Source organism: Sorex fumeus, unplaced genomic scaffold (genome assembly GCF_029834395.1).
Source record: "Sorex fumeus unplaced genomic scaffold, SorFum_2.1 ptg000043l, whole genome shotgun sequence".
NCBI lineage: Eukaryota > Metazoa > Chordata > Mammalia > Eulipotyphla > Soricidae > Sorex > Sorex fumeus.
Genome location: NW_026606100.1, coordinates 31,555,221 through 31,579,108, shown reverse-complemented (window position 1 = coordinate 31,579,108; position 23,888 = coordinate 31,555,221). Strand labels below are relative to the sequence as shown.

Here is a 23,888-nt window from a genome sequence, read left to right as displayed (position 1 = left end):
ACGGCTCGCCTCGGGTGACCCACCACCATTCAGACTGGCCTCCACAAAGATGCGCAGAGTTTTGACGCAGAGCTCAAAGTTGTCGGGCGTGATATGGGCGGCGTCGCGCACGATGAAGGACAGTGACTCCACGCACTTAAGCAGGGATTTAGTGTCATGTGGTCCAAGGTCCAGCCCCACAGTCAGACTGTACTGATTGACCAGTGGTGAAGAGGAGCTTGGCCGGCTGGGCCCAGGCCCGGGCTTGGAGTTATCAATGTCGTCTTTCCCTACCTGTAATATACAAGAAGAGCTGAGAATCCATGTTTGCTCCCCCTGCTCCCAAAATAATCTCCCAGAGGGCCAGAAAGCTTCCCACAGGTGGGGGAGGGAAGACTCAGCCACTGCCCACATGCTCACTCACCACTAACCACCCGCTGTTGACCACATCAGCATCTGTGGCTGAGCGATGGATCTTGCCGGGCCTGCCATGGTCAGTGTAGACCTCGGAGTCGGAAGTGTAGCCCCGATCCAGGACCACATCGTTTTGATGGTAGGAAGGAAGCTCACTGTCTGACTGGGCCCCTAGACCAGCAGGGAGGGCAATCAGTATGAGGTTGGGGACTCTGGGATACGACAACTTTGGTCACAGAAGAGAAGTGCTGGGGTCTGGCCTCTCCTCTCTCTCAGTGTGACTTAGTTTTAGCCCTGTCCAAAGGGAGGTGACGGATGGGGCAGGCAGCTTCTCCCTGAACCAAATAGGGCAGCAGGCTAATTTGGGCTCCTGATGGCATGAAGGAGCAGCTGTCTATGGAGGGTGTGGAGGCAAGCACAGTTTCTGGGAACTAATACTCTTTTCCGCTGTCTACTTGCCTTTTTTGGCTTTGGGGCCACACCCAGTAGTGTGCAGGGGTTATTCCTGGCTCTGTGCTCAGGGGTCATTTCTGGTGGCACTCAGTGGACCGTATGCAGTGCTACTGATTGAACCTGGGTTGGCTGCTAGCAAGGCAAATGCTGAACCTCTTGTACTACCTCAATGGCCCTTATTTTGCTGTGTAACAAGTGTACTGGGGAGAGGCCAGTAGGCATGGAAAGATCTGGAAGCAGACAGCGGAAGCAAGGGGCACTTGGAATGTAATAACCTGCACTATTTTTCACTTCAACCCGTGAGACCCTAATTGTTTACAGCTAGTGTGGGCTCCCTGGTAGACGTGGGCTTCCTTACCAGCGTCAGGCGCATCGGCTCTGGCTGTGGCCTGCAGGGCTGCGGGGGGCTTCACGCCTGAGCCGATGCACTCCAGCAGTGTGAAGAGGGTGGCCCAGTCGTCCCCCGAGTGGATGTTGGCTGCGTTGGTCTTGAGGAGTTCATGGAGCCCGTAGGCTACCTGGTGACTGGCGCGGGACAGCACACTGGGCTTCATCAGTAGCAAAATACGAAGGGAGAGCAGTACCTAGGGTGGGTGTGAAGCAGGAAACAGGAAGTGGGCACACAGCGTCTTGCCTAGAATGCTCCCCGCCAGTCTCCTTAGCCCAGTGAGAAAGTTTGGCTGGACTCAGGCTAAGGCAGTGCCAAGGGGTTTCTCTCTTCTGCTGGGGACAGGCCTGCTCAGGGACTTGGGAGACCATGTGGTATGGTGGTGGGGATGGATGGGGGGCTCCCATGTGCAAAGCACGTGCTCTGACACCCTCTGATCTCTCTAGTCCCTTTTTTTTTTTTTGCCATACCCAGTGGTTCTCAGGGGTTACTCCTGGCTCTGCGCTCAGGAATTACTATTAGCAGTGCTCGGGGGACCATCTGGAATGCCGGAGATTGAATCCAGGTTGGCTATGAGCAAGGCAGACACCCTACCTGCTGAGCTATCTCTCTGGTCTCTTCATTTTGTTTTCAGTTTTGTTTGAAGCCACGCCTGGCAGTGGTCAGGGGACATGCAGTGCTGGGGCTGAACCTGGACTTCCCATGAGCTCCACCCTCCAAACTATTTCCCCGGGCGCCCTTTTTTCAGGGGCTGCTCCTGGCAGTGTGTGTAGGCCACCAGGGCCACGTGTAGCAGCGTGAGGGGGGCAAAGAGTATGGGGGACTGAACTTAGGGCCTGGCATGTACTGGGCCTGTGCTCGCCACCTCGGCTCTCTCTCCACCCGCTCCCGCGTTTTCTCAGTTGAAATTCTGGAGGTAATTACTGACTCAGAGGGCAGATGTAGGAGGGCCAGAGAGATCTGAGGGAAAGCGCGGGCACAGCATGGACGAACTGAGTTCACTGTTCGATAACCCCACAGGCCTGAGTACTGACAGGAGTGGCCCTACTAACAACAAAACATATGCGGCTGTAGGAAATAATAAAGAGATGTCTTATGTACTTTGCCCAGTTTACCCCAATGGTCTCACAGTATGCAAAACTGTAGTTTAACTAGAATAGCAACAGTGATCCAAGCCCTGGTCTTATTCAGATGTCCTCCATTTAACTTGGACTCGTGTGCAAGTAGTGTATCTACACTAAGCTCTCCACAATTTAATCACTTGTAGTGTGTGTGTCCACCATTAGTGAATACACTAAACACTTCCAACACAGGATGCCTCATATTGTCCTTTTGTAACCACACCCACCCACCCATCCTTCCCGTTCAACCCTCACCTTGCAACCTATCCTCGACTTCTAACTGGTGCTGTTGCAGGGGTGGAGAGAGAGCACAGCAGGTACCTTGCACTGCATGCAGGCAACCCATGTTCAATACTTAGCACCACACAGGGTCCTCTGAATACTGCCCAGAGTGACCCCTAAATACAAAGCTAGGAGAAAACCTTTTGTATTGCCAGGTGCCAGACCTGGCAATACTCAAGGTTTATAACAAAAAAAATTGCTGTTTCAAAAATGTTCCATTATGGGGCCAGAGCCATAGTACAATAGGCACCACAGGTTGCCCTGCATACAGCTGACCTGGATTCAATCCCACACATTACATATGGTCCCAGAGCACCACCAGGAATAATTTTTGAATGCAGAGCCCAGAGTAACCCCAGAGAATGACTAGGTGTGATCCAATGACCACCCCTCCCCCCAAAAAACTAAAAAAAAAAAAAACAACAACAACAACAAAATACTTCAAATAAAAAAATGTTACATTAGTGGAATTATGTAGTATATAATCTTTTGATACTGAATTTTTCTTCTTTTGGGGGGTTTTGGGCTAAGCCTGGCTGCATTCAGAACCAGGCTGATGGAAGCTCATGGGATATATGTGGTGTGGGGATCAAACCAGTATCCACTGCATGCAAGGTAAGCACCTTACTCACTGTACAATCTCTCAGGCCCCAGGGGACTGCCTTTTTATATTCATCATAATATCTTGGAAAGTCATCCAAGTTGTCGCACATTTCAATGGTGTGTTATTTTTACTTATTAAAAATATTTGGGGAGCTGGAATGATAATACAGTGGGTAGGGCGTTTGCCTTGCATGTGGCTGACCCAGATCCGATCCCTGGCATCCCATATAGTCCCCAAACACTGCCAGGAGTAATTCCTGAGTGCAGAGCCAGGAGTAACCGCTGAGCATTGCCAGGTGTGATTCAAAAAGCCAAAAAACATTTTTTTTTGGTGCCAGGTGTCAAATCCAGAGTTCTTGGGGCCAGAGAAATAGTGCAGCGGTGGGGCCAGAGTGATACTACAGTGGGCAGGGCATTCCCTTGCACGTGGCCAACCTGGGTTGAATCCTAGACATTCCATATGGTGCCAAGCACTGTGAGGAGTGATTCCTGAGCACGGCTGGGTATGATGCAAAAAAAAGAAAAAAAAATTCGTGCAGTGGGTAAGGTGCTTTTGCTTTTGTTTTGCTTGCGACAACCTGGGTTCAATCCCTGGCACTAAATATGGTCTCCCAATCACCCCAGGAGTGATCCCTGAGCACAGAGCTAGAAGTAAGCCCTAAGTAACAATGGGAGTGCCTCAAAAATCAACCCCAGGATCTTATATATGTAGAGCATGTAGTTTTTCATGAAGCTCAGGGCTCCCTCCCAGCAGTGCCTTATCTGCAATACTATCTCTCTAGCCCCTGGGGTCTTGGATTTCTTTCATCAGAAATTTATAATTTTCAGCATGCATATCCTAAAATATTTTCTTAGGTATATAAATATTTTATCTGGGGTACTTATTATCTGTATTGTGTTTTTGGTTTCATTGTCTACTGGTCATTGTTAGTATATAGAAATGTAGTTAGGTCCTCAAGAGAAAGTACAGCAGGTAGGGCAATTGCCTTGTACATGGCTAACCCGGGTTTGATCCCTTGTACTTCAGATGGTTCCCATCTGTAATTCCTGAGTATACACCATGCACCACCCTTCACCTTCCACAACAAAACAAAACAAAACATCTGCCAGAAATGTAACTATTCAACTTTTATCCTGTAGCCTTGAAGAAACCCTGTATTAGTTTTTTTGCTGATTGTCTTTTATTTGTATTTTGGGGCCACACCTGGCTGTGCTCCAGGCTTACTCCTGGCTCTGTGTTCAGGGATCACTCTTGGGCGGGCTTGGGGGACCACATGTGATACCAGGATTGAATCTGGGTTGGCTGTGGGAAGCAAGCACCCTATCCTCTGTACAATCACTCTGGTTCCTTTTGACTGTCTTTTAGAGTAGGGCCCAAAACATCTACGAGATCCTAAGCACAGAAGCCAGAAAACCAGGTACAGGACCTCAACAGTGTCATACAAGCCTGCAGAGGAACTAAGCACTGGCTTCATACTTGACACCATTCCAAAATGCCCCACAGTGCTGTTTAACCCTACCAGCCGGCTCACAAAAATGCAATCTGTTTTAGGCTGTATCCATAAATGACCTAGTGGCTTCAATCTCCCGCATCCCTTCTTCCTGCCTTCCCAGTTGCATCCTGCTTACCTGGCCACTGATCTCTTCTCTCCGGAGCAGTCGAATGGCCAAGCGCAGCAGCCCTACTACTGCCCGCTCCACAAGAAAGCAGAAATCCTGTGCCTGGACACACAAGTGGTAGAGATGGTCTCGAACAGTCTGCCACACACAGCCTACACGATCCCTGAGGAAACACAAGGGAGGAAGCCGGTCTTAGCTGGAGAGTCCCGGACAGTCAGCCTCTCTTTCTGTGTCAGGTTAGACCTGTTTCAATTCACTGAAAGTGGAACCTCAGCAGACAGGCAATGAGGAAGTTTCTCCTCCACTCGCTGAGCCTCCTGCCCTTCTTGCATCCAGTCCTGCTCAGCAAGCTGATTCCGGGCTCCCATTCCGTTGGCACAGTCCTTGCGTGAGGCCCACTCCAAGACTGCCTTTACCTGTTCTCCAGCACAATCCTCAGCAGCATCTCCAGGCAGAAAGCAGCATCTTCCTCGTCATATGTTTCTTCATCTGGCGTTACGGACACCAAAGCCTGGAAATGGAGAACAGAAGGAAAGGAGGCATGAAGGAGAGACTAGTCCCTGGCTCTGTGCTGAGGGAAACTGAGGCATACCCACTCATGCTGACCCCCTGCTATTCCATCCCTTTCCTCTTCATTCTTTACCTTCATGAGCTCTTGCAGTGACTCCAGCTGGAGGAACTTGCTTTCCGTGATCATCTTTTCGGGGTCACATTGCTAGAACGGATACAAGAAAGAGGGGGACAGTGACAAGGGCCAGAAGGAAGAGAATGTCCCAAGAGCCAGGGAGCGAGGGCAGGAGTGAGCTGTGGTCACAAATCTTAGATGGTTGTAGTTTTCAGTCCGTCTGTCCAGGAGGGAGGGACTGCGCTTGTTCACCAGGACAGGCAGTTACCTTGATACAGTCCAAGGCTATTTTCTTGGCCTCCTGGGTCTCAGTGGATGGGCCCCGCACACTAGACTGCTCAGTACCACTTAGTGTTAGCCAGCTCACAAAGCTCAATACTGTTGATTCTCCTCTGTAGAAAAACAGTATAAGTCCTGGTGAGCCCCAAAGTTTTTCTGTTTTGTTTTTTCCTTGTTTTGTGGACCATAGACCCGGTGATGCTCAGGGGTTACTCTTGGCTCTGCACTCAGGAATTACTCCTGGAGGTGCTCAAGGGGACCATATGGAATGCCAGGGATGGAACCTGTGACAGCCGTGTGCAAGTGCTTTATCGCTGTACTATTGCTCTGGCCCCAAGTTCCAAAGTTTTGATCCTCCCTCCCTCCTCCCTCCCTCTACCTCTCGTCTATCCTTACCGGTTAGATGGTGTCTCCTCACGTTGTAGAAAGATCTTGCCATTGGGATCCACAAAATCTTCAACCTGGATAAGATCAAGAAGCAATAACTTCTTTCCATATGCACTTTGCACTTCCTTATCTTCCGCACAAAATTCTTGCTGTCTTCCTGTTGCTCTCTACCCTAACACGATTGATTGGGCCTCCCCTAATTGATGAATGATGATTATTTCTACCAGTCTTTTTTCACAGCTGCCCACCTCATCCATGTCTGTGGTGGTCTATCTGAGGCACTCCTTGTAAGTTTCACTTGTAAGTGCTGCTCTCAATCAGTTCTATCTATATCGGCAGCACAGAATCTTGGAGCTCTCTCCCTCTTGTTGTTCAGTCTCCTCCCAAGAATTACCTCCACCATAGCCTTGGGCAGCAGCTGGGCTCGGAAGAGTTGTAGCATGGCTTCCATGATATTCTTCCAGCCCTCACGCAAGATGTCACCATGACGATGGGCCAAATGGAAAACAGTCTTGGCTGCAATGTGGGCTTTAGGGTTGCTTCCAAACACACTGGGAAGATTCTCAATAGACTGGGAATGATAAGAAGAGGTTTAGTGGGAAGTTAAGACAAGGTCAAACGCGGGCTATCTACAGCCTGAGATGGTTTTCTGGATGAATTGTCTCTTCAAGACTTTTGTCAAAGACATAAGAAAAAGCAGCAAAGTGGCAACAGGCCTGGCATATGATGAGAAAAAGAAATCTTCATGTCTCTACTTATCCTCCTGTTAAATTGGCTTTGATTCTCTAGATTTTTATTGAAGGGTGAATCTGATTAGGACCTTCCCCACTAATTCTTCTTCTCTCCCATTACTGTTACATAACAACCTACTATTCTCCTCCTAGGGTGTACAAGATAGAAATGGCCTAAATAAAGCTCAAGCAGTCATATGCGGTGAGGAAGATGGTAAGGGGACCAGACTGCAGAGAAGGGTAGATCTGTGGCTAACAGAAAGGTCCTATTTTTGAACTCGAAGTTCATGGTCCCTGTCCCAGCTTACCTCACTGCTGAGAGCTGTGAATTTGCACAAGGAGATGATGAGATTGTCAAACACATCGCTGAGGCCGTAGTGGGCAGAGATCATGGCACACTTCCTGAAATGGCACCCCACACCCCACAGAAAGTCAGAAGGCACGACAGCCTTCAAGTCTCTGAGGAGACAGGTCTGGGATTCTTCCATCATTAGCTCCAGGATGAAACATTTTTCTGTTGAATATATTTTGGTTTTGGGGCCACATCTGCCAGTACTCAGGGTTTAGTCATGGCTCTGTGCTTAAGGACCCACTCCTGGTGGGACTCGGGGGACCATATAGGGTGCTGGGGTCAAAACTAGGCAAGGCAAGCATCCTGCCCACTGTATTATCTCTTCTGACCCTCTTTTTTTTTTCCTTTTTGGGTCACACCTGGCGATGCTCAGGGGTCACTTCTGGTTCTGCACTCAGGAATCATTCCTGGCGGTGCTCAGGGGACCGTATGGGATGCTGGGAATTGAACCCGGGTTGGCCATATGCAAGGCAAACTCCCTACCCACTGTGCTATCACTCCAGCCCTCTTCTGACCCTCTTTTGAGAAGTTTAAGACTAAGCTCTACCAAGCTTTAGCCTCCCTCACTCCCTTCTCACGGAGGCAATATGTCAGCTCAGAGAAGTAGGAGGAAGTTAAGACCAAGGTCAAACATGAGCTACCTGAAGCCTGAGATGGCTTTCTGGATGATTGTCTCTTCAAGACTTTTGTCAAAGACATAAGAAAGAGCAGCAATAGTAGGGCCCCAGGTCATGGTGAAGAGGTCAAGATCGTAGCTTCCAGCAGGTACACGCAGGAATATGCCCTCTGGAGTGGCACCTCGATGAAGCAACACATTCCACACGTAATTCTCCCGTACCCAGCCTGTCTGCTCCTCAGGCATCACAATTTCCTCATTCCTGTCAGGAGGGAGGGAAGGAGTAGGTGCAGGACGTGAACTCAACAAAGAACTTTACCACACTGGCCACCCTTTCCTTAAGAATGAGTTCATCCATCAGTAGGAGGTACCCAAAATGCAGCCAGTGGTCTGCTTCCCAACCCCACCGGGCCATCTCAAAGTCCTGTCATTAAGCGGGGCCTTTCGTTCTACAGAAATATCCCATTCTTTCTGGGTATGAAAGAATAAACTCTTCTATCTTTTCTGATTTACAGTAAAGAATGAAGTGTCCCATCTTTTGAGTTCTGACTCAAGTGTCAGCCTGCAGCACCCTGTTGGGTTACTAGTCCCAAAATGCATCTTGTGAACTAGACAGCAGAATACAGCTGCTCTGGGTCTGAGGAATGAGGGATGACTGCAGCAGGGGCAGTGGGACCCTGGGTAGAGTACTAGAGTACTACAGATTTGTTTCAGCTGTCCCCCACCCCTGCGGTGCCAGGAATAGAGCCCAGATCTCATGTATGCAGGGTATGTGCTTTACTGCTGAGCTATACCCCCCAGCCCTGTTCAGGCTTCTTTAAGGAAGAAACCATCTGGGACAGAGGGGCTATCTAGCTATGTTCAGAGCATGAGTTGTTGCAGTTGGATGCAACCCTAATGCTGGAAAAATTGTATGCAAATCCTTAAGAGAGATGCGACAACACTCTCCACATACTCACTTGATGGCGTTGTACATGTCTTCCAGGATGTCTTGTTCAAAGTCTTTGCCTCCATTCACACCTTTCAGGTTTTTGCGAAACTCCTAGAGGCAGACCAATCAATTTCCTCTCCCTCTACCATGGTCGGTGCTAAAGCCCCACCCAAGGAATGCCTGGATTGTGCTAAATAGGAGCTCGGAAACAGAAAATGAGAGGACGCACCTCCTCACCCCAGTTCCCCTTCTGGATTGGCCAGTCCTCCCTAATTCCCCTGGACAGAAAAGTGTCCATGTGTCCACTGGAAATCTCAGGTCCTTCCAGCTACCTTCAAAGTCGTGCTGGAGGCACATATGCTGCCCGAGCACATGTGTTGCTGCACCACCCCTCTTGAGATGTGTAGCTTCATGCTTTCCTGTCTAATGCTGAGAAGTGTGCAGGGTCTCTATCTTTGAGAAGCCCGCGTGCATTACTCTCTCCTCCCCCTTCCTAAAAACCTCCAAATAAAATCTGTTTTACTTAAAACCAAAACCTAAACAAACAAAAATCCCAAAGCTGTGCTGGGTTGCCTCTGCCATGGCTTACCTCAAGGGTCATGGGCACATTCTGTTTGCGAACGTTGTGGTTATGCTGGTCAGTGTTAAGCAAGATGACGGCATAGGCCAGGGCAAAGCAGGCATCGCTATTGGCAAATGGGGAGCCGTTACAATTCTGAAAAAGCAAAGACCCCACCTGAGTCAATGCCCTTTTCTGGCCAGTTAGACCCTTACTACCAATCCACTGATCAAGCTCGGACAGAGTGGAGATGCCAGCAACCAGGTAGCCAACCTCTTGCCAAGTCCTTAAGGGAAGACGGCTTCTCTAAGGAACACTCACTGAAGTGCCCCGTTGTTCTCAGCCTCCTTAGGAGGCAGCAAGGTCCTTTGGGGCCACAGAAGCCCTAAAATTAACCTGGGATGGTGAGAGCCCCGGCCACTCTACTCACCCTCCAATGCTCTGTGAACACTTCCAGCAGCCTCTGGATGACTGGTGCTTCCCCAGGTAAGCGAAAAGCTTCTAGGTAGAGGCGCAGGGCTTCATCCAACCGCAGGCCCTGAAAACTGAAGGTGCTGTGGAGGAGGAAGAACAAAGGTTGATGAAGATGTGTAAGCTGGACATGCTGAGCTATTTTCTTTTTTTTTTTTGCTTCTTGGGTCACACCCAGCGATGCACAGGGGTTACTCCTGGCTTTGCACTCAGGAATTACTCCTGGCAGTGCTCGGGACCCTATGCGATGCTGGGCATCGAACCCGGGTCAGCCGCGTGCAAGGCAAATGCCCTACCCGCTGTGCTACTGCTCCAGCCTATGCTGGGCTCTCTGTTAGTTACAGTGTCCCCGAGCTTTTCATGCTTAACACAGACTTTACATCTCCTTAGTACTTTCCCCTTTCTCTAAGTAAAAAAGTTTATTTGAGAAATAAGGGAATGAGAGACAGAGAGATAAGCGCTCAAGAGAGAACACAGACTTCTCCACAGTGGCAAGCACCTTCATACTCTTCACACTGGGGCATTCTGACTCAGCGTGCACCCTCAGCCCCTGGAATCTAGGATCCACTGAGCAGTGACTTCCTTACCTCACAAAGCTGTCCAACAGGTCAATGTTTTTACGATCACTCACAAACTCGCCAATCATTTTCTTGTCCAGCCGAGGGTTCTCTCGGAGCCACTGGGCTACCTCTGCATTGTCCATCGGGATGGCGAGCAGGCCTTTCTCCTGAAGAAACTGGATTCCTTTCCTTGGTTTCTGGTTGAACTGCTCTGTGCCAGTGATCAGTAGCTGGAGGAGAAACAGCAGGTTTCAGGTCAGAAACTTCCCTATCCATAAACCAAACAAAGCCAAGCTAGAATCCCTCACGGCCAATAGGTGGGCACTTAGGCTCCTAGGATGTTGTTCCTAACTCATCCCAGAACGAGAACTGGGTCATGCTGGCTTTAGCTTTTCCCAGTCTTCTTGACTAGTCTGAATTGGCTGAGGAGCTCCTTTTCATCCTCTTCTGGGTGCTCAAGATGCAATAGGACTTTCTCCAACAAGTTGAAAATTAGAAAAAAAAAAGTTGAAAAGAAATTAGCAAGATATTTTTCCCTTTTGTTCTATTTTACATCTTTGACATCTCTTTACAGCCAAGCCTAGCTTGGATTATCCTTCTTTCTTTGGTTTCCTAATTCAGTATCCCGAGGTTTGAAGGAAAAAGAACAAGATAACTCAACTCTCTGTCTACTCACAGCTCTGCAACCAAGAGCTCATATGAACCGGTTATTTAGGCTGAGAACAAGAGGAAGAAAGGGTTGAAGAGCAAAGGGTTGAAGATGTTCTCTGTTTAAGAAAGCCAGAAAGGGCCTAGAGATGTGACTCAAGTGATACAGCACATGCCTAGCATGTCTGAGGCCCTAAGTTCAATCTCCGGTACCACATGGACCCTGAGCATTGCTGGCGTTGAAACTAAACTTTCAGGCCTATATTACAGAACCGAGTACTGCCGGGAGAGACCCCGGGCTCCCAAAGTATGTCTGAGTGTGTCTCCTATTTAAGGGGCGGGGTTGGGGAAAGGCAAGCGAAGAAGCAGTTATTTAAGCTTTACCAGATAAAGTACCAGAAAAAGTGGCAGCTTCCTTTTACTGCACTCATCCCCCCTAGCCAGAGATGACAAATAACCGTCAGTGACTCACATGATACTCCTAGGGCTCTTGTCCCCACCAGACCTCTTGGTCTCAGTCAGGCAGTATCTCCCGAGAGCTATGCCTTACATGGCTTAGAAGCAGGAGACTGGAGGGTTGCTGAAGTCCCAGGAGGCCCGACTAGCCTTAGGAAGCTGCCCACTGAGGTGACAGTTTCTCCCTCTTTCTCTAGGACAGAGACGCTAGTAAGGACACCCAGATAGTGGTGGGCGGAAACTGAACTCTGGGGATATCTACATGTACCTTCTTTTTGTTTTTAATCTCAATCAGTTCCCGTGGATCTGGTAGGAGGCAGGAAAATCGAAGTGGCTTCCGGGTAAACTTTTTGTCAGCTAGGAACAGGAGGAAGAAAGGGAAAAAATCCGTAAGACCTCTTTTACCATGATGTGACTTTTGGAAGGTTGCTGATACACTGTCTAGCGAAGATGCCCCAGAAATTTCCTTGTTCTCATCAATCTTCCACTTCTCTTCCCATCAATCTTCTACTTCTTCTTTTGTGTATGTGTGTGTGTGTGTGTGTGTGTGTGTGTGTATGTGTTGTGTGTGTGTTTTGGGGCCATACTTGGTGATGCTCAGCAGTTACCCCTGGTTCTGCTCTCAGGAATTACTCCTGGCTGTACTCGAGGAACCACATGGGATACCGGGGATTGAACCTGTGTTGGCTGCATACAAGGCAAATGTCCTACCCACTGTACTATCTTTCCAGCCCCTCTGCCACTTCCTTAGAAGACCTAGGTTCCAGCGATCCAACTGGCCTCTTGCCTCCCTCTGAGTTCGAGGCACGGTGATCAGCCAGGGCTCTCTCAAGCACTGCCGTAGAGTATCAGTGTTGCCTTCCCCTCTGCTCTTCACCAAGCCCTCCAGTTGTTGGGACTATGGTCAAGAGGACCAAAAACCCACCTCCAGACTCTCCAGCTTCCTCCAGATCACTGCATCCTGGCTTCCCATGATCTGCTGGCTGCCACCCTCCACCTGGCAGATGCAGGCCTGGGGCGTCAGGTGCCATGCTCGCAGCTTTCCCATCACTGGCTATTCTCTCGGCTGGGAAAAGAAAAGAAGATAAGCACATGAAGACTTAAGAAGGTAAAGGAAGGCAAAGAGATTTAAGGAAGTAGAGCTATGGGAGAAGTCAAATCAAGCAGACCCACACGCTAGACCCAGGCTGCCAGCACTGGACAAACCCAAGCCCCAGCAAGGGTTTTTTGTCCAGTCAGTCAAATTAGAGTCTATAATGGAACAAAGCGATTACCCGTTTCCCCTCATCTTTTGAAACCTCAGTCAAGGAAGAAAGAGAAGATTAGAGTGGGAAGCAGACACTGTGGGTGGGTAAAAGCAGGGTATGGAGTTTTTAAGAAAAGAAGTCCTATACCCTTTATAAATATTTCTTTTGGGTCACACCCATAAGGGCTGATGGATCATGCAATGCCATGAAACAAATCCAGGCTTCTCCCATGCAAAGTCTGCTGAAGCTTCAGTTCTTTGAACTATTTCTCTAATCTAATCCCTGTTCTCTCCCCCCCCCCATAAAAATAATTCTATTAAAATAATTCTATAAAAAATTACACGAAGGAATAAAAAGGGAGTAATCTATGAGTTCTGCTAACCTCCCGCCTCGCCTATGATTCAAACCACCACAATTTGGAAACACAGAACTGGGAGTGTCCCGGAGAAAAGATGCAGAGCAAGAGAAAGGGGTAGAAAGGGTCAAGTATAGAGCTCTGGGACCCTCAAAGAAAGAAATGTCTCTCACAACTGCTGACTTCTCGGGAGCCTTCTACTGCATCATAGCTGGGTCTGGCTGACTCTTTCTTCTCCTGCTGGCTAAGGTTACTGAGGACTTTGGCCTGGCAATGGCCCTCAGTGCTATCAATCACCGTCAACAGAGCATCCAGGGATAGTAGGTGTGTTGTATAGAGCTGACCAGACACAGGGAAGGCATTCTGGAAAGTGAAAAGATCCAGGAGGTTAGAATATTTTATACTTTAAACTTTCTGAGTTTAAATTCTGAATTTTGTAACTTCACATTGGCCCAAGAAAATGTCTTCTTCCTATTTCCCTCTGTGATGCAGTATCCTCGCTATTGCTAGAGACTTCCTTAATAAAGTTTTTCTCTACAGGCAGTTGAGAACTTAGTACCTTGGACAGCAGCTTGGTAAGCTCTTCAAAGAGGTTGGAACAGTAGTAGTCACAATCATAATTGATGTAAAGCTCAGTGACAAAACTGGGAATATGCCAGAGCTGCACAATGGCCTCCAGCGCCATCTCCTTCATCTCATAAGGCATCTTGGGGTTTTCCACAGTGATGATCTCCATGAGTTTTTTGATGTACATCTGGCAATAAAATAGTAATTGTCATTTGGGTGAGGAAAGGACTCAAGAGTGTGTTATGACGTACTTAAGTTTGTATCCTCAGACAGTCAAGATTGATGGCAGAGGAACAGAGACAAGATGGCCAGATTCAGTAGAAACTTGATTTTTTTTTTTTTTTTTTTGCTTTTTGGGTCACACCCGGCGATGCTCAGGGGTTACTCCTGGCTCATGCACTCAGGAATCACTCCTGGCGGTGCTCGGGGGACCATATGGGATGCTGGGAGTCGAACCTGGGTCGGCCATGTTGGCTGCGTGCAAGACAAACGCCCTACCCGCTGTGCTATCGCTCCAGCCCCCAGAAACTTGATTTAAAGAAAGGAAGAGAACGTAGGGAAGCTGTGGTACAAGTTACTCATGAGATACCCTTAATTAGGGTGCCTGGGAAAGATGAAAAACCTTTTCTTATATATCTTTTTTTTTTTCGCTTTTTGGGTCACACGTGGTGGTGCACAGGGGTTACTCCTGACTCTGCACTCAGGAACTACTCCTGGTGGTGCTCAGGGGACCATTCGGGATGCTGGGTATCCAACTCGGGTCGGCAGCATGCAAGGCAAACAAACGCCCTACCCGCTGTGCTCCAGCCCCCTTTTCTTATATATCTTAACTAGGAGGATGAGTAAGCACTTTGCATTGGGTTTAAGACATGCAAGATGTTACACTAAAGGGGTTGAGAAGAGCAGAAAGTTTGAGAGGAGGATCTTCTGTATACCCTGTGCCCATTTCTGGGGTTATTCTTTTTTCTAATCTCACCTATCTACTTCCCTCCTATCCCTCTATAGCTTTATCAACAGCAAACAGCAAAATGAGACAGTAAAAATATTGAACAGGAAGCAGAAGTGCAGTCAAGACCCATGACTAAGATATACTAAAGGTATTCCTTCCCTTAAATCAATCCTCCTTTGGCCCCATGTTGGCACAGCAACCTTGATTCCATACTGCATGCTTGATCAAAAATAGATGGCCTGTCCCTCTTTGTCCTCTCTTAGTAATCTAATTGAATTCTATTTAGAGTTCTGTGTGTGTGTGTGTGTGTGTGTGTGTGTGTGTGTGTGTACACACACACATGGCTGAGGGTCCCTAGGGCTGGTTCTCAGCAGACTAGGTCAGATGGTTCAATGCCAGGGCTTTGTACTGTGGTGCTGACAGAGGGCAGTGGTGCTGGGGCCTATCAGGGCACTCTGGCAGTGCTCAGGGGCTTATGTAGCGCTGGGAGTTAAATTCAGAGACTCGGGTACGCAAGGCAAGTGCCCAACCTCTGAGCTTTCTTCTCAGCCCATCAAATTCCTTTTATGCAATTCAGTGGGAAAGTCGGCTTGGCCTGCTGAACAGAGACTAGCTCCTCCTCACGGTGAAATTAGTTGCCTCTCCTCCTACTTTGTGTTCTACCTTATAGACTGCCAGTTTTCCCTGGGTAACACTGGATTTCTCCATGTCACGGAATCAAGCCATGGAGGCGGTAAACACTCTCCTACAGAAACCCCCGCACCCCACCTCTGCAGCCCAGAAGAGCTGGCCCGGCTGAAGATGCCACATATTTCCCTTTTCCTTCCCACTTCTTTCAAGGTCAAGAAACTCACCTCCAACTGGAATTTGAGATGCTCCCTCATGCTCTCAAAGAGCAGGAAGCACACACGCAGGGAAGCAGCATAAAGATTCACTCGCTCCACGCTGAGAAGCTGGAGATCAGAGAGGAGAGGCCATTAGTTTTCTGACCCTGACTCAGTCCAGAGAAAAAGGAGGAGAGAACTGAGTGAGGCAACAACTCAAGTCCTCCAGTCTGAGGGACTCCAGTGAGCCATTCCTCTACATTCCTGTACTTCCCTTTGACTCTTTGTCCCTGAGGACTTCATCATCATCATCATCATCATCATCATCATCATCATCATCATCATCATCATCTTCTTCTTCTTTTTTTGGGGGGGTGGGTGGGTGGGGCTGGGAGATAAACCTGACAGTGCTCAAGAAACAGGGTAAGGCAAGCCCTTACCCCTGTACTATCTCTCCACCCTGCCCTGGGGACTACTGAATTGTGAATACTGATCATATTTAGGGGTCTTTTCCTGGGCCTTCTAATCTTCGAGAGAATCAGATATGCTTCCCAATGCTCCCCTGGCCCAGAGAACCTGAAAAATAGCACAGAGTCTCTCTGACAGTCCAGTCTTACCTCGAATAAATGGCGGCACATCTCATCCTTGACAAGGCCCAGGAGGGTTTGGCAGTGGGCTACAGGGGCTGACTCAAGAGCCACTGTCAGCAAATGCAGTCCCATGTGAATCATGACCTCTGAGTTGTGGCGGTCGTGTGGATTGGTGAGGGAGATGAGGAAGCGGAAGAGCTCTCGAATACAGGGAAGACCATAGGGGACCAAAGCTGTACCTGGGGAAGGTCAAGAGGGAAACGGTGATGTGAGAAACAGTTGGCTTGATAGCCTGGACTAGCTGCCCTTGCGATTCCAGGGGACTTTCTTCAAGAAAAGAAAATTATGGTTTTGCCTCACAAGCAACACTTAGGCCCCAGGGGCCACTCCTGGTGAAACTCGACCAATCAGATGGTTTGATACTCAGGTAAAAGATGTGCTATTACTTGGCCCTGCATTCCTAGGGACTACCAGGGTGACCAAAGTGGTGCATTGGGGCCAGCTTGATGGTGCCTGGGGGAATTCTAGGTCTATACCCAGTGGTGCATCGGGGGTGCATGTCATGCGACTGACAGAGTTCTGCACATATGAAGCTTGAATGCCCTGGACCCCTGTTCTATCTCCCCAGCCTGTGGTTATTGATTTTTTTTTTTTTTAGAAAAAAAAATTAGTCTTGGGACTGGAGTGATAGCACAGCGGGTAGGGCGTTTGCCTTGCATGCAGCCAACATGGCTGACCCAGGTTCGATTCCCAGCATCCCATATGGTCCCCCGAGCACCGCCAGGAGCAATTCCTGAGTGCGTGAGCCAGGAGTAAGCCCTGAGCATCGCCGGGTGTGACCCAAAAAGCAAAAACAACAACAACAACAACAAAAAAAAACCAAAAAAAAAAACAAAACACCCAAAAAATTAGTCTTATTTACTGGAGGAGGGAATCAGTATTAACCCTATCTTTCCATTAAAATCCCCAGCCTTCTCTTTTCCCTCTCACTTGCTATTGTGCATCAAATTCCCGCTCTGCACGTGAGGAAAGGCTTCATACACACCAATAGTCCTCTGACTTGAGGACTTGACTATATTTCCTGGCTAAAAAAAATGGCCTCGCACTTAAGACCAGCAGAACCTTGGGTCTCGGAGGGAAGTGGGAGATGAGTGGCCCAACCTGCCAGGAGTACCCACCTTCTTTCTGGGAGGACTGTGTGAAGCGAACGCCCCGAGGGTTGACGTAATCCATGTCATGGACAGAGGCAGAGTCGGAGTGGTCTGCCGGGGACGAGCACTCCTCTAACACCTCAGGGATGGATTCCACGGATGTTGACTGGGCCTGCTCCACATGTGTCCTTTCCTGCTATGACCAACAGCAGGCGACATAGGAAGAGGGATGATGCACAAGCAACTTGGAACAAGTTCTCAGAAACTGTCCTCCAGTGGCTCTAACGGTTGGCAATGCAGGGCCAGCTCAGTGGGCTCTGAATCAATGCCCTGAGATGGCCCTGGGCAGGAGTAGGATATGAAGGACTCGGAAAACATCTCTGGAGACATCACAGGCCTCGTTGACCTAGTGAACTAGAATGCTGGAGGCAGCAGAGGCTCCCACAGCCTGGGGATTCAGAACACTGCTTTCCAGGAAGAGCCTTAGCCAGCTCCCTCACCATGTATGCATACACTGCTAAGTCCCAGGAGCTCCTTCTCACAGTGAGTCATGCTGCGGGTTTTCTAGGTCGCATAGCTAATTCTGGGAATCAGGGATTAACTCCTTTATCCCAACCTTCATTTGTGCTAAGGAAGGCAGGGATAAAGGATCAAGTCAGTTGCCACAGTGGAAGATTCGAGAAGGGCCTTTAGGAATTAAAGCTGTACCTGCAGGTCAGGCTGCTCGGCAACCCCGAGCTCGCTGCTGCAAGGCTCCGCAGCTGAGCTGTGTCCTGGAGAGCCGGGCTGCTCCAGGTCAGTAAGGTCCTCCTTGGAGGTGGTCTGGGAGGAGAACTCTAGGCCACTGTCTGTACAGGGGCTGACCACTGCTGAGGCAGCTTCTGAACTTGCAGAAGAGACGGATGTGGGCACATCAATGAAGGGCATGCCACCTGCCAAAGAAAGTGAGGTTTTCAGACTGTTGAAACCATTCTTGTCATGGGCCAGGAAAGGGAGGGCTCTAGTGGCTAGGCTGTAGACTCTTCTCTGCAGACCCTGCCCTCTAAAGGAGTCAGGGTTCCTCTGCAAGGAGAAAACCCGAAAGCACTAGAGTTGCTTGCTGCTTCATTTGCTCTGACCTGGAATTTTCTCTTTTTGCTCTCAGCAGAAAGACCAAAGCCCCCCCAAAGGTGGGGTCTCAATGTCAAAGTACCTCCAAGAGGAAGGGCCATTTTTCTTTTTTTTTTTTAATTTTATTTTTTATTATTATTTTTTTTAATCATTTTTTTTATTAGTGAAACACCATGAAGTACACTTATAGACTTATAAATTTTTGTGCTTGGGTTTCAGTTATACAATGATCAAGTACCCATCCCTCCACCAGTGCCCATCCTCCCCCACCACGGGTCCTAGCATCCCTCCCACCCCCCATCCTCCCCCCCACCCCCCCGTCCCACCCTGCCGCTGTGGCAGGGCATTCCTCCCTGTTCTCTCTCTCTTCTTTTGGGTACTGTGTTTTGCCAGAGAGGCATTGAGTGGCAGTCATTTGCTCTGACCTGGAATTTTCTCTTTTTGCTCTCAGCAGAAAGACCAAAGCCCCCCCAAAGGTGGGGTCTCAATGTCAAAGTACCTCCAAGAGGAAGGGCCATTTTTCTTTTTTTTTTCTTTTTTTTAACTTTTTTTTTTGTAGGAGTACTGCTATTTATTCAGCCACTGATTAGCTGATTGAATTGTGCATGAACTCCACCTTACTTTTTTTTTCTTTTTCCATTTTTTATAATTTTATTTATTGAATCATCGTGAAAGCAGTTACAAAGCTTTTGGGTCTAAGTCTCAGTCATACAATGAAACACCCGTACCTTCACCAGTGCCCATTCTTCACCACCAAAAAATCCCAGTATACCCCCATCCCACACCCTCCCCCTGCCTGTGGGGCAGATGATTTCCACATTACTCTCTCTCTACTTTGATCACATTCACTATTTCGACACCAGACCCACCATTATTTAAGATTTTACCCCAACACTCAGATCTGCTGAAAAGGCAACAATAGACAATTTGTGTTCTATTGCTGGTTATGAATAACATATGATGTCGTGTGGCTGCAGTAGGGCCATGTGGTTTTGAAGTTCTGAAATTTTAACACTTAAATCTGGAGGGATTTCTGCCAAAAGTCACTGGGTTTAGAGATCTGCTCCTGAGTCTCTGGGATCATGGCCGTTGAGCAGTTTGATGAGGAGTCAAAGAGGCCATTCGTAGGTGATGACTTGGGGTCTCATTGGGGTGGGGAAGACAGGCCCGGCTCCACCTCCCCCCCCCCCCGCCCATCCCGTGAGACCCAACAAGTTTCATCACTGCGGGCCCAAGCCTGACAGTCCAATGGCCTCTGGAGGATGACAGGCACCAACTCGCCAAGAGGGAGCAGGCGGAGGGACAGCACCCATTCCCCTCTGGGGTGGCCCGGTGACAGTAACCTACTGCAGGGTCCGGACACATTTCTGCCAAAAGCCGCTGGGTTTCAAGATTTGTTTCTGAGTCTCTGGGATCAAGGCCGTTGAGCAGCTTGATGAGGAGCCAGAGAGGCCGCTTGTGGCGATGACTTGGGGTCTCATTAGGGTGGGGAGGACAGGCCCGGTTAAGGGCCATTTTTCTATTCCAATGAGAGACAAAGCTGTCCAGGTGACTTACCGGTGAGATTATTAGAAGGTGTGGTGTTTCCATTGGCGGGGGGCTGCTCTGAACCTGGTGTGCCTTTGGTCACATGGCGTGGGGGCCGCGGGGATCTCTTCTGTTTCTTCCACTTGGATGCATCGCTCATGCCCCCTGCTCTCATTTTCAGCTGAAAACATTACACGTCATTAGCACTGGTACAACCTGAGACTCTAGCCCTAGAAATCTCCCTTCTTTTAGTCCTACTAGTCCCTCGAAAATAACCTATCCCCCACATCTGTGCCAAAGGAACAATCTAGACCCATTGGAACATAGTTCTACTCCTTCTAAACTGGCTTCTAGGCTCACCACTTGGTAGGTCAGCCTGGTCACCTCTATATGGAAGGTGACATTCTCCTTTCAGGCCGGCCATTGACAGGACCAACTTTTATACCTAATTCTGCTTTCCTGAGGCCTGGGTGGTAATCCTGAGGCCTGCAGCTGTCACCCTCTGAGAGAAAGGATAAGGGCAGAGGATCCTTATCTGGACAGCCTCCTAGTCCTAGTTCTTACCCAATATGAAAACCCCCTCCTTTCCAGCCACTCAGAAGCTACTGCAGCTTGTGAAGAGCACGAGATCACAAACATCCCTTACTCTCTAGAATTTCTGAATCAAATCCAAGACTTATTCCTTAGTTAAACTGATTAAGGAATAATATTTCAGCTCATTTATGGAGTTAAGGAAGGAAGGTCACGTCATGCTGCTTTGCTGCTCCCAATTTTGGTCTATCAGTGGGCCCTAATGTCCTCAGTATTGATCTGTCTAGATGCTCCTCCCATTCCTCTATAGCTTCTGTTTAATCACACAAGGAAATATTTGTTGCTGTTCTAAAATAAGTCCTTTTTTTTTTGTTTGTCTGTATTTTTGCTTTTTGGGCCAGGTGATGCTCAGGGGTTACTCGTGGCTCTGCACTTAGGAATCATCCTGGCAGTGCTCAGGGGACCATCTGAGATGTCAGGAATCAAACCCGGGTCGGCAGTGGGCAAGACAAACGCCCTCCTCCTCACTGTATTATTGTTCTGACCCACTAAGATAAGTATACATTTTTCACGCCTTATGTTCATAGCTACTTTATTTAGGGCCATTTTTGTCTTACTAATCCTGATGCATTCTCAGAAGAGTTTGAACCCAATCCCTCTAGAGTCATCCTAAACTGATGGGTCCACTTCCGGATTGGACAATGCCACATATCTTCCAGTGATTTTTAAAAGAACCCTAAAGAGAGGCTGGAGTGATAGCACAGCAGATAAGGCAAGAGCAGAAAAAAACTTTCCTCCCTGCCTCTTTCTAAAAGCAGAATATACTCAGATTATCACTGGCCTGTTCAAGTCCTGCTGATATTTGGGGGATAAAGTCCCTTCCTCAAGTTCCCCCAATTCCTTTAGAATTTGGGTAACCTCTGATCACGTTGCTTGAAACAGGTAATTCTTCCTTCTCTACTCACAGCTCCATCCCTGAGAGAGGTCCAAGAGAGCTGAGCTGGTCCCTCCAGCCCTTAGTAACAGAGCAACAGCCTCTCCATGACACTTTCCATCTCCAAATGCCTAAAGTGGAGCTTCACATGCCCTGAGTACTGTGGCTAAGGAGGAACCACGATGTTTTCTCTAGGAACCACTGAAGCATGTTTGGCTCAAGTTCAAAGTTAAAAAAAAATGTGGTAAGAATAAGCCAAACATGCAGCTAGTTAAGAAGTCCAAGAGACCCATGAGCAAAAATAAGAACCTTCTATCTTTGTCACTGAGCTCCATTAAGTACAAACATTTGGACACACCTGGGAGTTATCTCTTCTCTTTCTGAAACACCCTCCCACTTCAGGGAGCAGAATCAATCTTTCCAAATGTTTTCCTTCTCTGTCCTCTGCAAAGCTAGCCCCAACCTCTGCAATCATTTCAGGGATCTCTGCCTCCTGGTTGGAGTAGGGACCAAGAGTCTGCCAATTCTTACAATTCTTACACATGTCTCAGCCCTTAAAAGGCTTAAACAGGGGTTGGGGAGATAGTGCAGCGGGTGGGGTGCTTTCCTTGGCAGCTCTATGATCCCCCGAGGCTGCCAGGAGTGATCCCTGAGCACTGAGCGATGTGGCCTAAACAAACAAACAAAATTATACAGACTTCCTACTTAAGGGTACCCCATGTCCCACTTCCCCACTGTTCCTCAAATAAAGTTTCTACAGGAGGAATAAGCATAAATGGTTATGTCCTCAGGCCTAAGGGCGAGAGGGAGCAGTAGGTTTTCATGGACTCATACACCATACTTTCCATAAAACTCTACATTTCAAACAAAAAGTATTAGGAAAGGGTAGGTCCTAGACTAAAAACCATGACAAAATGCTGGGTTATCCACTAAATAAAGCTTCAGCTTTGAGGCAGGCAAGCACGAATAAAATCTGAGGCATTATAAGCCTATGAACTATCTAGCTGGGCACGTAAGATATGAACAGACTAATTCTCTTATCTTTAATAACCTGGATGTCCACAACCATGCCTCCAGCATGTACTTCCTATGATGATCTAGGCAGACTATACCTCCGTCTCTTGCTCTTCTTTCTAAGGCAGGATTATGGGAATCTTTACCTTGGATCCCTCCCTTGTGCCCATATACAACTTGATATTTAAAGGACAGAGGGTGTCTTGCAGATTTCAAAATCCTCCCAGTGTCCTGGACTATTCTGGAATCTGGCTCCTTCCCAACCATCTGGATCCTCTGTGCTTCTTGGAATGACCTCTTTAATGGGAACCAAGAGAAAGAAAAAAAGACCCCGACTAGATGGATCAGCCTTACCCTCAGACCCAGCCTGGTTTCCCAAACAGAGTGGAGACTATGCTTAGAATTCCCTGTGCCAGCTCTGACCCGGGGAGAGGGGGAAGAGGGAATGGGGGCTGCCTGGAAGTCCCTTATGGTTCCTTTGGAAATGGCAGATACTAAACCTCCCCACAAGATGTCAGTACGACTCAGGCTCTCAATCTAGTTTCACTACATAATATGCCACCAGTTTAAGGCTTCCTTCTGCCTCCAGCCAGCTGGATGCCCTAGAATGCCCAGCACCGCAAAGCTAACAACGCATGCCACTGTTCCAAAGTGGAGCTGTGTTATGTGTTACTAGGCAGGGGTAAGTCATGCTCTCCACAATGGAAACAGGACCCAGCTGTTACATATATATAAACAACAACAACAACAACAACACTTAAGTAAATTAAAAGGGGGAAAAGAGAGGGAGAGGGAGAGAGACCTTGAGGTTCTTAAAGAGTAGTACCCTCTCTAACTGGTTCAGGGCTTTGGTCTGCTCCCCACTACTTAGCTCCAGTTTGTTGAGGAGACATGGAGAAATCTGTGAAAGACAGGCAAATGAATGATTTACACAGAGTGAAATAAACTCACACAACGCCAACAGGGCACAGGGCAGGACTGGGAATGGATGATGGGGGGAAGGGAAGGTCAGGTGCATGCACCAAACAGCCAAGGGACATCTCCATGGACAGAACCTCTCAGGGCTACCAGCAGAATCCTCAGCATAGGCCTGCGAAGTCCAGGGTTTCTGTTCAACATGAGTCATTCTCCCAACCACTATTCTTTCAGTAATTTGAAAACCTGATCTGAGGTCAGATTTATTTTTGTTTGTTTCACCTCTGGTTTTGGGTCATACCCAGTGGTGCTCAAGGCTCATTCCTGGCTCTGTGCTCAGGGATCACTCCTGGTGGAGCTGGGGGACTATATGGGGTGTCAGAGATCAAACCCAGGCTGGCTGTGTGCAAGGCAAGAGCTCTACCCACTGTTCTATTGCTCCAGCCCGATTTGTCTCTTCAGACACCAACCCAAGCATGAACCCAGTTTAATCCAGCCTACAGTAGGTTTTGGGGCACAGTCTCTCTTGGCCTTGAACCTGCAGACAAGGTTGGTCCCTGAAGAGAATGGAAGGACTTGTTCCTTTATCAATATATAATTTTAGCCCTGATGGACCTCATCCAGTTTCCATGAAGGACTAATTTTACTCTTATGTGATAGGTCAACAAAGATAGGCCAGAAAGGAAAGGTTGGGGAAGG

At 48.3% G+C, this 23,888-nt stretch overlaps 1 protein-coding gene across 5 annotated transcripts in view; it reads right to left on the bottom strand.

Annotated features, from left to right (window-relative positions):
• Positions 1-23,888, bottom strand: part of GBF1 (golgi brefeldin A resistant guanine nucleotide exchange factor 1) — a 131,540-nt gene that overhangs the window by 4,207 nt on the left and 103,445 nt on the right. For all 5 annotated transcript variants that reach the window (XM_056120999.1, XM_056121000.1, XM_056120996.1 and 2 more), the window contains 24 exons: positions 19,826-19,976; positions 17,867-18,090; positions 17,186-17,351; positions 16,035-16,246; positions 15,448-15,546; positions 13,637-13,831; positions 13,251-13,440; positions 12,401-12,541; positions 11,744-11,832; positions 10,399-10,601; positions 9,771-9,894; positions 9,371-9,496; positions 8,810-8,892; positions 7,876-8,112; positions 7,191-7,284; positions 6,546-6,722; positions 6,161-6,225; positions 5,754-5,877; positions 5,504-5,575; positions 5,277-5,371; positions 4,870-5,023; positions 1,205-1,430; positions 404-564; positions 24-273 (listed from right to left, as the gene is read on the bottom strand). In XM_056120999.1, the coding sequence (XP_055976974.1) occupies positions 24-273; positions 404-564; positions 1,205-1,430; positions 4,870-5,023; positions 5,277-5,371; positions 5,504-5,575; positions 5,754-5,877; positions 6,161-6,225; positions 6,546-6,722; positions 7,191-7,284; positions 7,876-8,112; positions 8,810-8,892; positions 9,371-9,496; positions 9,771-9,894; positions 10,399-10,601; positions 11,744-11,832; positions 12,401-12,541; positions 13,251-13,440; positions 13,637-13,831; positions 15,448-15,546; positions 16,035-16,246; positions 17,186-17,351; positions 17,867-18,090; positions 19,826-19,976 (3,658 nt within the window). The remainder of the gene's footprint in view (positions 1-23; positions 274-403; positions 565-1,204; positions 1,431-4,869; positions 5,024-5,276; positions 5,372-5,503; positions 5,576-5,753; positions 5,878-6,160; positions 6,226-6,545; positions 6,723-7,190; positions 7,285-7,875; positions 8,113-8,809; positions 8,893-9,370; positions 9,497-9,770; positions 9,895-10,398; positions 10,602-11,743; positions 11,833-12,400; positions 12,542-13,250; positions 13,441-13,636; positions 13,832-15,447; positions 15,547-16,034; positions 16,247-17,185; positions 17,352-17,866; positions 18,091-19,825; positions 19,977-23,888) is intronic.